The sequence below is a fragment of the Heterocephalus glaber genome, unplaced genomic scaffold (assembly GCF_053883595.1).
Source record: "Heterocephalus glaber isolate CG9 unplaced genomic scaffold, H.glaber_assembly_v1.0 deba00001497, whole genome shotgun sequence".
In the NCBI taxonomy this organism is placed as follows: domain Eukaryota; kingdom Metazoa; phylum Chordata; class Mammalia; order Rodentia; family Bathyergidae; genus Heterocephalus; species Heterocephalus glaber.
Window position 1 is genome coordinate 8,154,202 of NW_028258320.1, and position 12,803 is coordinate 8,167,004.

At 51.8% G+C, this 12,803-nt stretch overlaps 1 protein-coding gene across 8 annotated transcripts in view; it reads right to left on the reverse strand.

The window, feature by feature from the left end:
* The window catches only part of Adgrf5 (adhesion G protein-coupled receptor F5), a 66,378-nt gene that overhangs the window by 25,411 nt on the left and 28,164 nt on the right, over positions 1–12,803 (reverse strand). For 4 of the 8 annotated variants that reach the window (XM_087184646.1, XM_004846404.4, XM_087184647.1 and 1 more), the window contains exons 2-5: positions 8,561–8,708; positions 7,067–7,145; positions 1,423–1,593; positions 74–250 (exon numbers count right to left, since the gene is read on the reverse strand). In XM_087184646.1, the coding sequence (XP_087040772.1) occupies positions 74–250; positions 1,423–1,593; positions 7,067–7,145; positions 8,561–8,686 (553 nt within the window). In that variant the 5' untranslated portion in view covers positions 8,687–8,708. Of the gene's footprint in view, positions 1–73; positions 251–1,422; positions 1,594–7,066; positions 7,158–8,560; positions 8,709–12,803 lie in introns of all 8 variants that reach the window. The other 4 variants (XM_004846407.4, XM_004846406.4, XM_004846402.4 and 1 more) reach the window with 1 other exon arrangement.

Below are 12,803 nucleotides of genomic sequence, written 5' to 3' on the forward strand. Positions count from 1 at the left end.
CAGAAAGAACAGAGAAACACGAGCTTGGGCTAAAATCGAGTAGCCAGTCAACAAGAGTGTAATGAGCCTTTACCTGTTGGGGGCTGGCAGAAAGGTCCCTGAGGAGGGAGTTCTTTCAGGCAGCCGCAGGGATTCCCTGAGGAGACACCATCATGCTCCCGACAGATGGCATTGTGGAGGCATCCTGCCTGAGGCCACTCATAGCCTGACTCACAGGAGCACCACACTTCATTTCCGGTGGCTGTGCAGACTGTGGTCAAGCAGGAGGGAGGAGAAAGAAGGCAGTCACCACCTTTGCATTAGAGACGGGATGGGTCTGCACAGGCAGGGGGTCCTGATGCGTCTCCACATTGCCCTCTGGGAGGCCCTTGGGATGCACACATGTGCATCACTGTGCCGCCAGGTGTCACACCTGGAAGGTGGTGGCTCTGGTTATCGGGTGACTCTTGAGTGACAATGATGGTCGGAGCACCCTTGGGATGGTCACGTCTAACAGCAGATGGCCGTGGATGTCTGTGATGACAGACAGACCCTGGACGTGGAGTGCATGGCCACTGGCCTTTGTGTCCTCAATACTCGCACCCTCTTAGTGCCCTGTCATGCTGCGCCAGGGTGAGCCCAGACCTGGTGAGCAGTGGGATCTGGCAGAAATAATGGTGTGCAGCTCCGGAAGTTAGGTTATAAGGGATGGTGTAGCTTCTCTTCTCCCTCCCTCTCTCTCCCTCTCTCTCTCCCCCCTTTCTGGGGACACTGGCAACCCCAGCATAAAGACCTGTCAGGGAGAGGCTGGCATGACAGGGAACTCAGTCTCAGGGAAACATCTTGTAAGGAACTGCAGCCTCCTGTACATGTGTGGGCTTGGGAGCAGATTTTCCAGCTCCAGGGAGACTTCAGCTGACACCATCACAACCTGGTAAAATCCTGAACGGGAGCCACTTCAGCTTCCTCAGATTTCCGGCCCTCAGACACTGCCAGGCATTTGTTATGCAGCACCCAGAAAGTCTAATCCATGGTCTGAGAAGTTCTGCCTAATGTCTTACTTCTGATCCATTTCCTGAGTCCTACTTCCTGATCTATGATGCCACAAAGAAGGGACTTGGCTGCTGTTTAATATCCTGAGCCGGTCCTTGCTGTAATTACTGATGCCCAGAGAGAGGACCCAATAGTTTGTCAAGAAGCACCTGGTCATATCTCAGGGCCACTTTATGACAACCATCACGGGAGCCACCAGGCAAACTTCCTATCACCACCTACAATAAGGAGACCCTGGCTGCAGAGTTCACCCTGAAGGCTGTGAAGCCTTGCAGGCCCCTGGGTCCTTCCCCTTGCCTCCAGAGCCATGTGCTCCAATGAGAAAGCTCCTAGTGACCTTTCTCCTGAGACACCTTGCCATCTGTCCTAAGGCCTTGGGCTCTCACTCACCTGTTGTCACCTCTATGCTCAGAATGGCAGTCACTGGGTCAGTGTCAGTTACTTGAATTGGAAAACTGAGGTCGTGCAGCTGAGCTCTGAGAGACTCCAGGAAGGACACATTCTCAAAGCTGAGCTCGACATCCACAGTGTACTCGTCCACCATAGGAATTCCCAGGGCATCTGAAATGAAAGCACTGAGGCCATGAGAAGACATGGAGAGAGACAAGAGGGATGCTCCAGCAGGTACAGGAAACAGCAGGTGTGGGTGGAAGCTGGGCACAGCAGCCCACCCGTAAGAATCCCTACTGAATGCCTTCTGAGAAAGAGGAGGGTATTTCTCTGCCCCCCTAACCCTGCCCCCAACTTGGTGACCAAGATGAAGGACCACTGTGTGGAACATGAACTGTGATGGGCCAGGATGGCAGTGGAGGACTCAAAGGGGCCACAGTTCAGACGCTACGAGCCAGGGCTCTGGCCAGAGGAACAGGCTGCAGAGTTTCCAGCTCCATTTGGGTGACAGGCACACATTACAAGAGCTGAACCATGCGCATCTGAAAGACCTTGGGGAAAGCCTTCTGTTAGCTCCCTTTGCTCTTAGTCTACTCACAGAGCGTGTGCTCTTTCTTCTCCCAGGATTTAGAACACCACAGGTGTGCAATGCAAGTTTGGAAAATTGGAAGGTAAAATAAATGGGCCTTCTAGCTCTTTGTTGTTTTTCCAGACGGTCTTCAGGCTGCAGACTGCCGTCTTTTTCACGGCTCTGTTCCTCAACACAGGCTAGCTCCAGGCAGCCCAGACACACCTCGAATATAAATCTTAGAAATGTTCTTTCCTGCTTATTACATCCTGTCTGGCCTCTGACTGTGAGCATCCCAAGGACAGGGACTGTTCCTGTCGCTGCCCCTTCGCATGGTCCTGCTCACCCCCCGGCACAGAGTGGGTCAGTGCCAGGCAATTCCTAGTGGACTCACCAGTCTGGGCCACACCAGAGATTCATCCCCATCACTGAGGGGATCTCTGGCCCTACTGTGGCTGGAATATACAGTTGGAGAAGAGCCCTGGGCTCGGCCAGTAATTAATTCAGAAATTAAAGAATACGAGTTTTCCACCTAGGTGCATTGAGGATATGTTTATATGAGAAAAACATTAAGGGAATACTTGTAAGACTATTATTTTAAAATTTAAATCAAACAGGAAACTATGATCACAGAGGTCTTAGCATAAAATTACAATCTCTATGCCTGCTTTTTAAAAGAATTTTCTCAAAACATGGTAAGATTTGTTCTAAATACTACAAGCACTGCTGCTGGAAGCTCTTGGAGAAGGTTTATCATGGGAAACTCTACTTGTTGAGTGTTTACTTATTTATTTTTTGGTACCGGGGATCGAACTCGGGTCCTCGCGCTTGTGTACCAGGCAGCAAAACCACTAAGCTAAATCTCTGGCCCTGAGTGTTTATTGAAGAAAGCTGGAATATCTGTACGCTTGTAAACCATGTCTGTTTTAGGAGGCTGGTTTAACCCACCAGCCTGTTGAGAATTATTTTATTTTGATGTCCTTCAGCTGGCTGCCATGAACTCAAATGATAAAAACAGTCTGTGCAGATTGTTTAGGAATGCATTGTATGATATATTTTACTGTTCATAAGATGTATTTACAGGAAAAATAAAGTGACTTTGAAAACCTCACGTGGAATCTCAGTCTGTCACGACACAATGACATTGGTCAAATTTCCTGTTTTCCTTTGGATTTAAATGGTTGAGTGATGGAAACCTGCTTCCTGGATGGCCTGCTAGTTTTTGTTTGTGCATTTCTAACTCTGGACTCTGGACATACCATGTTGCCCACTGGGACCATTTGAAAGAGGGCGTTGACGATATTTACGAGGCTGGCCTAGAGCACACTTTTCCCTGAAAAGCAAGGTGGCCATGTTTGTCCCTGAAGAAGGTCCCCCGAGCTCCAGGTCCCTCTGTAACCAGGACAGTGAACTGTCCTCTCCAGAGTATAAACAGGATTTCCCGGACAGCGGCTACATATGAGACAGGAGAGGTCAGTAACAACCCCGTTTCACCCACTTCGTCTTCCTCCCGGCTGTGGCTCAGGGTTGGAGCCCAGCAGGACGCCCATGTCTGCCTGGGGTTCCCTCTGTCCCTGAGGCCCTCCCTCTCCGATGTGTGTGTAGGACACACATGGGCCTGAAGAGCACGTGGCAATCCGCATGCCACCTGTCCCTGTGAATCCAGCGCAGATCCTCTGCACAGATTTTCACGGAGCTGAGGCAAAGGCAGAGCCCTGGGAGGAAGGGACCTGGACTCTACCCACTTTTAGCCTAGGAGCCTCGTACAGCTGTTCACTCAGCATTGGCTCTAAGGTCCTCCCTGCCTCCTCCCCTCTTGAGTTCTTTGGTGCCTTCTAAGAGAGTTTTAGTCACCCTCAGCCGGGGTGTCATCTCTCCCTGGAGACAGCAAGGAGGGGCCCCCTCATAGCAAAGGAAACGCCTTCTCGGAAGGATTTTCAAAAACACCACCACAATTCAACAGGCCTGGCCCTTCCCCGGACAAAATCAACTCCCCACATTTGAGTGGGAACCGTGCACACCACACACACACACACACACACACACACACACATCACACATGCACAGTCACTTTGGAGCCTCCACCCAGGCCAAGCAAATGATAATCTTTATGGGGCAGGCCCATATTTTTAAAAGATTCCTGCTGGTGACTTTAATAACCAGACAGGTTTGGGATCTGACATTGGCGTCTGAATGAAAAACCCAGGAAGTAATCATGGAGAGCCTGTGAAGCGCCTAAACTTATTTCCTCTTTTGCTTTAGTTGTTTTAGTCTCCTCCACAGCTGCTCTTGTGGGGAAACCTGCCTCCTGTGCTCCCCTCTGTACCTGTGTGCATGACGGTGATGATGATAAAAGTAGTAATAACAGCAGCTACCATCTGCCTGTCACCCAGGTGGTCCCAGGGCCTGAGACAGATGACACCCATTTTTCAGGTGGAGCAATTGAAGTTCAAAGAGTGGAAACCTCATGATACCAAGGGCCAGGGGTGGGATTTGAAACCATATTTTTTGGACTCTGAAGTCCATTTCCTTTTAACCAGACCCTGCCACAACTCGGACTGAAAAAGGTAACAGCTGAATCATGCTGTAAACCCTGAAGTACTATAGTAACATAAAGCATTACTGTTGGATATATGCTCACAGGAAATCAAAGACTTCTAAAGCAAATTTTAAAAATAAAATCAAGCTGAAAAGCAAAAGTATTAATACTACATGGCAGAATTGTGATAAACTTCGCTCAGGTCTTAGGAAAGACCTTTCTAGAGCAGTCATCTCTGAGCAGAATCCCCGTGAAGTGTGGGGAGCCTTGGAGTCACAGTAGGGCAGTGCTTGGAGAAGAGAGACGAGCATGGGATCCCCGAGCAACACGCCCACAGCTGTCTGGGGGACACAAGAGGTGCCTCCCGTGCTGGATCCTCCTCTGGACCACAGGACAGCACAGGGACCCAGGAGACGGCCGGGACATCCAGGTGTCAGGGCCACCCGAATCCCATCGGTGGGGGTCGCAAGCTCAGCCCAGGGGTAGGGGTTAGAAATGCAAACTGCATCATGTCAAGGCCTGGAAAGCGCCACTCCTTGTGCCCAGTTTGGGGCACTGGGAGGGGCAGGAACGGCTCCCTGAGATGCTGCTGAGATGCCCCTGTACCCTCATCTGGCTCCTGGTGTTTTGCCTGTTTTCTTTTCCGGGTTGCCTGCTCCCCTGTGCTGTTTGTCTGGCTTTTTCTGGCTCATGACTCCCTGACTCCTAGTGTCACTAGTGTTCCTGAGTGAGTGAGGTCGAAAGTTGGCCTCAAATTGTGACATGGGGTCTGGGTCTTCAGACCCAGCTGTTTGAACAAACAACACCACTTTTGCCTGGCAAAACTGATGAGGATGGTACCTTCTAGAACCAGCCTGAGCAGGTAGAGAAACCCACCTCCCACCTGCGAAGACAGAAGCCAGTTGCCTTCACCCAAGAGGAGGAGCCTGGCATGCTCTCTCTTGGCCAGGGAATCATGGTCTGTATCTCAAGGAACTGGACTCTTGTTTCTCCCTTTCAACTGCATAGCAAGTAAATGGCCAGAGATGCCTATCATCTGTGCTCATTTCTTGGTATTTTCTATAGGGAGCAGTTGGGTAGCATCGTCTACACAATGTCAGCCCGCACTCAGCAGGTATAGCCACAGAGCCTGTGCTCCTGTAGGGTCTAGGAAGGGCAGTTCATACAGGGGAATCTGCAGAATCCCAGCTATGGCCCACTAGCCAAGCATGGACAGAGAACATGAGTCATGAGATGCTGTGTTGTGAAGTCCTGACCAAACCATCCATCCTACCCTCTAGCCATCAGCCCAAATCCTCAAGGCTACCCCACGCTGAGTCCTTTACCTTGTAAGATGAGACACTGCCACCAGTCCTCCTCTACAAAGTACTCAAGAGACATGCAGGGAGCCACATGTGGGACCACACACACACACACACACACACACACACACACACACACACACGAGAATGGTGAGCATGGACCTCAGAGCCCAAGAGAATAGTGGGGTGGGCACCTCTGACCTGGGAGGCCCATTGGACTCTTCGAGCCACAGCTGTCCACCACGATTAAGGGCGATGGGCTTCCTACATGACTGTTATTAGGGAGTCAAGATCTTGTGTGAGGACCCCTAGTGTTATGGTTCTTATCCAGGTGTCTGATCAAAGCCTTTTGCAACCATAGGTGGGGCTTCCATAAGTGATAGCTTCCTGCTATCTGTGGTCCCTCTGAGCTCCACCTGGCCCAGCCTGAGCCTCTCCTTTCTGTGGCTGTTTCCTACCTCAGTGCTCAATCCATCTTCTGCAGGAGATGGGCTGATTTGCCAACGCTTCCCAAGTGACTTTAGAGGCCCAGGAGGACCACGTATACTAAACTGAAAATGTGTTTTCATGGTGACTTATTGCTGTCAGAATGGCTTCTAATGAAAGCATGCCTGGAAAATTTTGGAATGTCCAATCTTAGATGTGGAAGTGGTTTCTTCTTCAAGGCACTGTGGCCTTAGGCAGCAGGACCCAGAAGTACAGGAAAGAATCCCTTTTATAGCTGTGGGGTCACCAGCTGCTCCCAGGGAAGCTGGCAGCCCCAAACCCCAGAAGAACTCAGTGGAAACGAGAGTTGGAACTCTCCTGCAAGAAGTTTGATTTTTTTTTAAAAAAAGAAGTTTGATTTTCAAAATAATGAATGTCTTCCAGAATAGCCAACTGGCTCTGTGCCTGCCATGGGGTTAGGCAGGGAAGGCTACACCAGGAAAGGAGAGATGGCAGAGAAGGAGAGGGAAGGGGAGGAGGGCAGGAAAGCCTGGAGTGCTGTGACCTCCAGTGAGCACTTCCGTCCAGAGCAACATAAACCGCAGGCCATTTCTCAGTTTGGAACCCAGAGCCAGGTGGGCCTGGTGGCTGCACTGGGAAGGGAACCAGCAGATACCTCTGTCCCCTGTGTCCTTGCCCACCACAGGCTGGATGTGCTGGGACCTGGACTCTGGGGTCACCGTGTTTAGAGCTGCAAAGGAGCCAGTGGTTGGGCTTACAAGAGCAACCCCCAGGGAGGAGTTCACATACCTGGACACCTAGGGCTCAGCAGCTCCTCACTCTCGAGGTCCTCTTTATAGTCCTCTTTATGGTCCTCTTCATGTAGCACCTGGAAGGACATCTGAGAAGGCGTCAGTTAGAGAAATCCTCACCTTGGCTTCCTGTCCATGCACCCCTGATTGTCCCAGGCAAGCTCAGCCTCCAGGTTTCAGGGGGCACCATACCCCAGGGACACAGGAGCCTGGTGGAGTACCCAGGAAGGATTTTTATAGCCTGGCTCAGCATCCGGAAATGGAAGAGATCACCTCACCTGGTTCACATGCTACTTGTCAGAGCCCTGTCAGGGAAGGACAACTGTGATGCTTAAAAAGGTGCTTTCTGCCTACCCTGAGCCCTGCGTCACCCCGGTGACCTATGAGGCCAGTCTCGTGACTCTGCTCACCAGGCCCCCCCCGCATCCCTGCTGTCCCAGGGCCCGGGAGCCACCACTCAGGCTCAGAAGTTTTTCTTTCCTCCTCATATCCTGCTGGTACTGTTCTGATGCTGGTTTCTGAAGGGGCTCTGCAATTTAGCCTGCCAGGCTATGCTGGTCCCCAACCAGGCAACATTGGGGAACTACTCATCCCCAGTGAGTCATGGTTTACTCTTCTATAAGATGGGCATCAAATAATGCCAGCTTCCCATGATTGTCACAGGAAGTAGGAGAGCTACAGAGTAGCACATAGCAAGCTCTTAGTACATTTGAGTTACAGAATACAGTCGATAGAAGCAAAGGTTGCGGGTGTTGAGTTCAAATCCCAGCTCCACCATAACAGGGCCTTGTGACCTCGGGCAAGTTATTCGACCTCTCTGTGCCTCTGTCTGAACCCTGAGATGGGATTAAATAGAGTCCACTTGACAGAAGGTTAGGAAAGATCAAATGCTTCCTAAGGAGAGCTGTGGTGACACAGTGAGTGCTAGGAACCGCTGTTCTAGGAACCAGTCCCATCTGCCCTCTGTGCTGGATCCCCTCTGTGGGGTCCATACCCTTTCATCTGGGACTTCCTGGTTGAAGAGAGGATGTTGTTCGACAGGGCCAAGTAGAATTCCGGGTCTCCCAAGCTGTCCCGGCGGTAAATGCCCTGACTCTGTACACAGAGAGGCTCAAGCGGGAATAATCCCATAAGGAGAGCAGGGCATGCATCACCCCCGAGCTAAACTCCCACTCGCTTTCCAAAGACAAAGCCACCGGACCATGTGTCAGCAAAGGTCCTAGACTAGGCCTGCGGTCCACTGTGCTGTGTCCACTGTAATGGATAGAGATACACACAGACCAAGGTCCTGTGGCCTGTGTGCCACTCTGATGCCGAGTTGAAAGCAGTCCTGTGCGAACACCTCGTTCTCCTCTCATCCACCACTGTCCATCGTCACCCCTCTGCCTCACCAGCAACCTTTGCACAAAGACCCCTCCGTCCACTTTTGAGGAAATGTTTTCTGCCTGTGACATTGCCAGGAAATCAGAGATGTGTCAAAAGATTCACTCACCAAAGGATGAGCCATGAACTCCATGAGCTCTATGGAATCCATGGGATCCAGGACCGAGCTCAGCACCCCAGAGAAACACACGACCAGGAGCACCAGGCACAGCGCGGACCGCCCTGGGGACTGCATTCTTCACGGTGGAGTTGGTGGCCTGAAATGGGAATCAGATGACTTAGAGCAATGTATTTATTAAGCAAAGAAAGAAGGAGTGAGGGCTATCTCGAAGGCCACAGCCCATGAGGACCGTTGCAATCGAGAGGAGGAAGGACAAGGAAGGCCTGGAGGAGCCACTTCCGTCTCTGCTCGGGACACTTGGATCTTGGGGCACAGCAGGTAAAATGGGCGGGAGGCTACGCAGAAGCAGAACCAAGGTGGCAGGCAGCAGGAAACACTTTGTACATCCACAAAGAAGGGCGAGAAGGAGCGAGAAGGGAAAAGCAAGAGGGAGGGGGAGAAAGAAAGGGGAGGACTGCTCAGGTGGAAACCCCTGTCTTTGGTGATCTCGACCCAGAGCACACCACACACATGTCGAAGGGTTCAGAACATGCCACTCGTACCCACATGCAACACACTGTGAGGTTTTCAGGTCTGCCATGTCCTATCTGACCCTGTTTTCCCTTTTAATTCTGGTAGCAACCGTTAAATTGACCTTGTGACCTATATTAATGGACCGTCAGCCATTAGCGTGAAAACTGGACTTTTGTTTTTTAAACATGTAAGTTATATTTTACAGCATGAATCCATATTGTAGAATTCCACAATGTAGAATACTATCATTGCATGATAGCCCATCTGATGCAGTAATCTTTGAAACGATCTCTTTATAATGCTGGGATGAAAAATGGGCTTCTGGGTAGCCAGATCAATCCTCATTGGGTTTAAAAAACAGAGTGTCCCCTGGAGTGGTCCCAGCCTCCTGCCTCCATTCCTGGCTTTCTATGGCCACATGTGCTTGACAGACAACAGCTGACTAAGACACAGGAGATACAGCTTGGCGAGCACAGAGCGGAGCCCCAGGACCAGACCAGGGTGATACCTACCTATGGGAGAGCGGAATTTCAATCACGGGCTGCCTGGGGCCACCTGTTCCTCTTCCCTGTGGGGCCTTGGGCAACGACAGACACAATTTGCAAGTCTGCCATCAAATGCATTGAAAAGTTCTGCAACTCAGCAGTTGGGGAACAGGCTTTGCAGTGTTGGTTCTGAGAATGGATGTCAAAGACCAAATGCACATGCCGCAGAGAAGTCAGGGCAACCCGTGAAGTGGTTCTCGACCTGGGGATTTCCCAAGCAGATGCGAAGGGGCAGCCCTGTTGGCATGCTGCAAGCTGAGGCCCGCAGGTGACGGCAGTTGTCCCTGGGGTAAATCCAGTGTTTAGGGGCAGCGTAACCAACTCAGTGTGCTGGGCTATTGGCGCCACATGGAAGCCCTGAATCAGGGATGAGAGCTGGCAAATGAGTAGCCCGTGAGCCTCCCTTAGTGCTGCATCCAGGGAGAGACACAGGAACCAGATGCACCAGGCAGGCTCTATCTTCCTCTCATTTCCCCAAATTGGCAACAAAACCTTTTTTTTTTCTGGCAGAATTAGCAAGAATAGTAATATCCCCAAATGGTCATGCTTAGCCCTTCTATGTTGGTCAATGGCCAATAATGCCCCATTCCCTCCTTCCCTTTGCCTCTCCTGAGACAGTTCTTGAGGAAATCAATATTCTTTCTACTGACTCACTTGCTGACAAAAAAAAAAAAAAATCACAAGTCTTATTATATGGAGCCATCATCAAGAGCCCTTGGGGACAATGTGTCCTCAGATGCACAGAAGTGATAGCGGTGGTCAGCACAAAGGGAAGGACAGATTCTCCCCCTGGACAGGAAAGACAAGGCCACCACTCTGAGGGTGGTGACAGCCACAAGAGTTGACAACCAGGGTGGCATGGGCTTTGCCAAAGGGCTCATGACACTGCTGGGGGTCACTTCAGCTTGGAGATTGCTGTGACATCAGCGATCTCTGTGAACTTGAGGCTCAGGGTTTCCACCTGGAGGCAGCCAGGGGACCTTGCCCTGGCCTATGGGGAAAGCCAGCCTCATGCCCTGGTTCCACCTGGAGCAGCTGCCTTTAATGGCAACTCTCGAAGCTCCTGTTCATCCCCACGATGGAGACCCTGAGCTGAGCAGAGGGGAGGGAAGAGAAACGTGGGCTGATGTCATTCCCAGCCTCTTTCTTCTCTTAAATCAAAACCTTGGACCCTGCTGCCCTCGTCAGCCCATATGAGCTGGCTGTGCCTTACCAAAGACTGGGAAGTGTGACCCAGCCACTCCCGGTCCTGCAGCACTGACCAGCTTCCTGGCCTGCTCTGACTGGACTTTCCTGTCTGAAGCTGAACAGAGGGAAAGGAAGAGAAAGAGCTGCTGACTTCATAGGCCAAGAATGTTCCTGGGATTCTCGGCAGCCCTGCACCTCAGGGACCAGGGATCTGAGTCCTTCCCAGGTGGCTGTGTTCCAGGACTGGTCACCGTAGACCTGACCTGTTTGTCCAGGCCTCGGTCACCAGGGCTGCAGGTGAACATGGGTGATCTCCTCGCACCCCCCAGCACTTGGGTACCCCCAGCGCTATGTTATTGGGCTCTATTCTGCAGGTGCCTGATGTGCTGAGCCCACATGGCACTGCCTGCCCTGCCCCTCATCCCTCAGCTTTTGCACACATCCTCGTCCTCCTTTGCAGAGGAGAACAGGTGGGCTGAGTGTCTCCAAGTAGGAGGGCTGAGCTGGTCAGGGCTCAAGACATCCAGGAATGATTCCTGAAACCCCCTGTGACCATACCACCCTGAGGTCAGGCGAGCCACACTCTTCGGTGATGAGGACAATCAGCAACCCTGTGGCACTGCTCTGGGACCACCATGTCATTTATACTCTTGGTGACTCTACATCACCGCTGGTCACCCCACTTTCCAGGCAGCAAAAGGAAGCCCCATGAGAGCTCCCAAGGCCACACAGAGTGCAAATGGACAATTATCAACCACGGAGTCTGTTCCACTGCGGAGGTGCCTATGAGCAGGTCCAGCTTCCTGAGTGGACATCAATGACAGGATATTTTCCTGTCTACTGACATCTGCCCAGGCAAAAGGAAGAACGTCCTCTCATGTCTTCGTCACTAATTGGCTGTGTGGCGTGGAGCAAGCCACATCCCTTCTCTGGGCCTGAGTTTTCTTATCAACAAAGCCGGAGATGAGACAGAACCCAAGGACTTCAAAGTCAGGTGCAACAGTGGGCCTCCAGGGTCCCATTACAGCACTGAGTGCCAGTCCTCAGTCACGTCGGCTCGGGAGGGGCCTCGCATGGGCTCCCTCTGAGCTGACCGCGCCCTGCAGGGACTAGCTGCGCAGTCCAGGCCTGCCCGCCCCACCCCAGCATCGCTTGCCCCCTCCACCCGCATGCAGAACTGGCCTCCCTGAGCCCTCTTCCCGCACGTCACACTGCCCTCAGCCCCTTGCTGTTCCCAGCACAACCATAATCAGGCTCGCTGGTGCCCACAGCCTGCATGCCTGGATTCCATTTTAGGAGTGCATATGTTTATCAAGTATCCCTCATGTTCTCACTGTGGAAGTTGGCTGCTTTTTCAGAACCTAAAATAGTGCAAGAGATTTCCCAGTCTTCCTCTGCAAAAGTTAAAAAACAAAACAGCAAAAACGGTATCGCCTTTCACTTGGCTCCTTCATCTCCTCCCTCTGTCCTGAAAGCTCAGCACAATGGCTGCACAAATACTCCCAGCCTTCAAGGCCCTGAAAATGCACACTCCTGATCCATCCAGTCATAAACGGCCCCTGCCCCCCCTAAATACCCGTGACCCTCACCCCCAGCCTCCCGCCAGCTTGTATTTTTTGCTGCAAACAGGCCGCCAGGTGAACACTTCCATCCCCCCACATCTCCATCCGGTTTACGTCCCTTGGCTGAGCAAACATTCCCAGATCTTTGAGTGCCAGGTGCTTCCTGAGGCGCCCGGCAGGGTGGGGTGGCAGCAACCAGGACCCTGTCCCCTCTCCGCAGAGACCTCCTCAGGGTCCCACGGAGCAGACCCTATCATTAAAGGATCTGTCACCCAATCCACTGTTTAACTCTGGCTGGAAAGCACTACTGAGGAGAAAAACCCTAATAGCAGCATTTCCTGAGCCCCGACTGTGGGCACCAGGCACTGAAGTAGAGAGCCCTGACTGAGTGAAACCATTTAACCTTCTCACCAATCGTAGTCA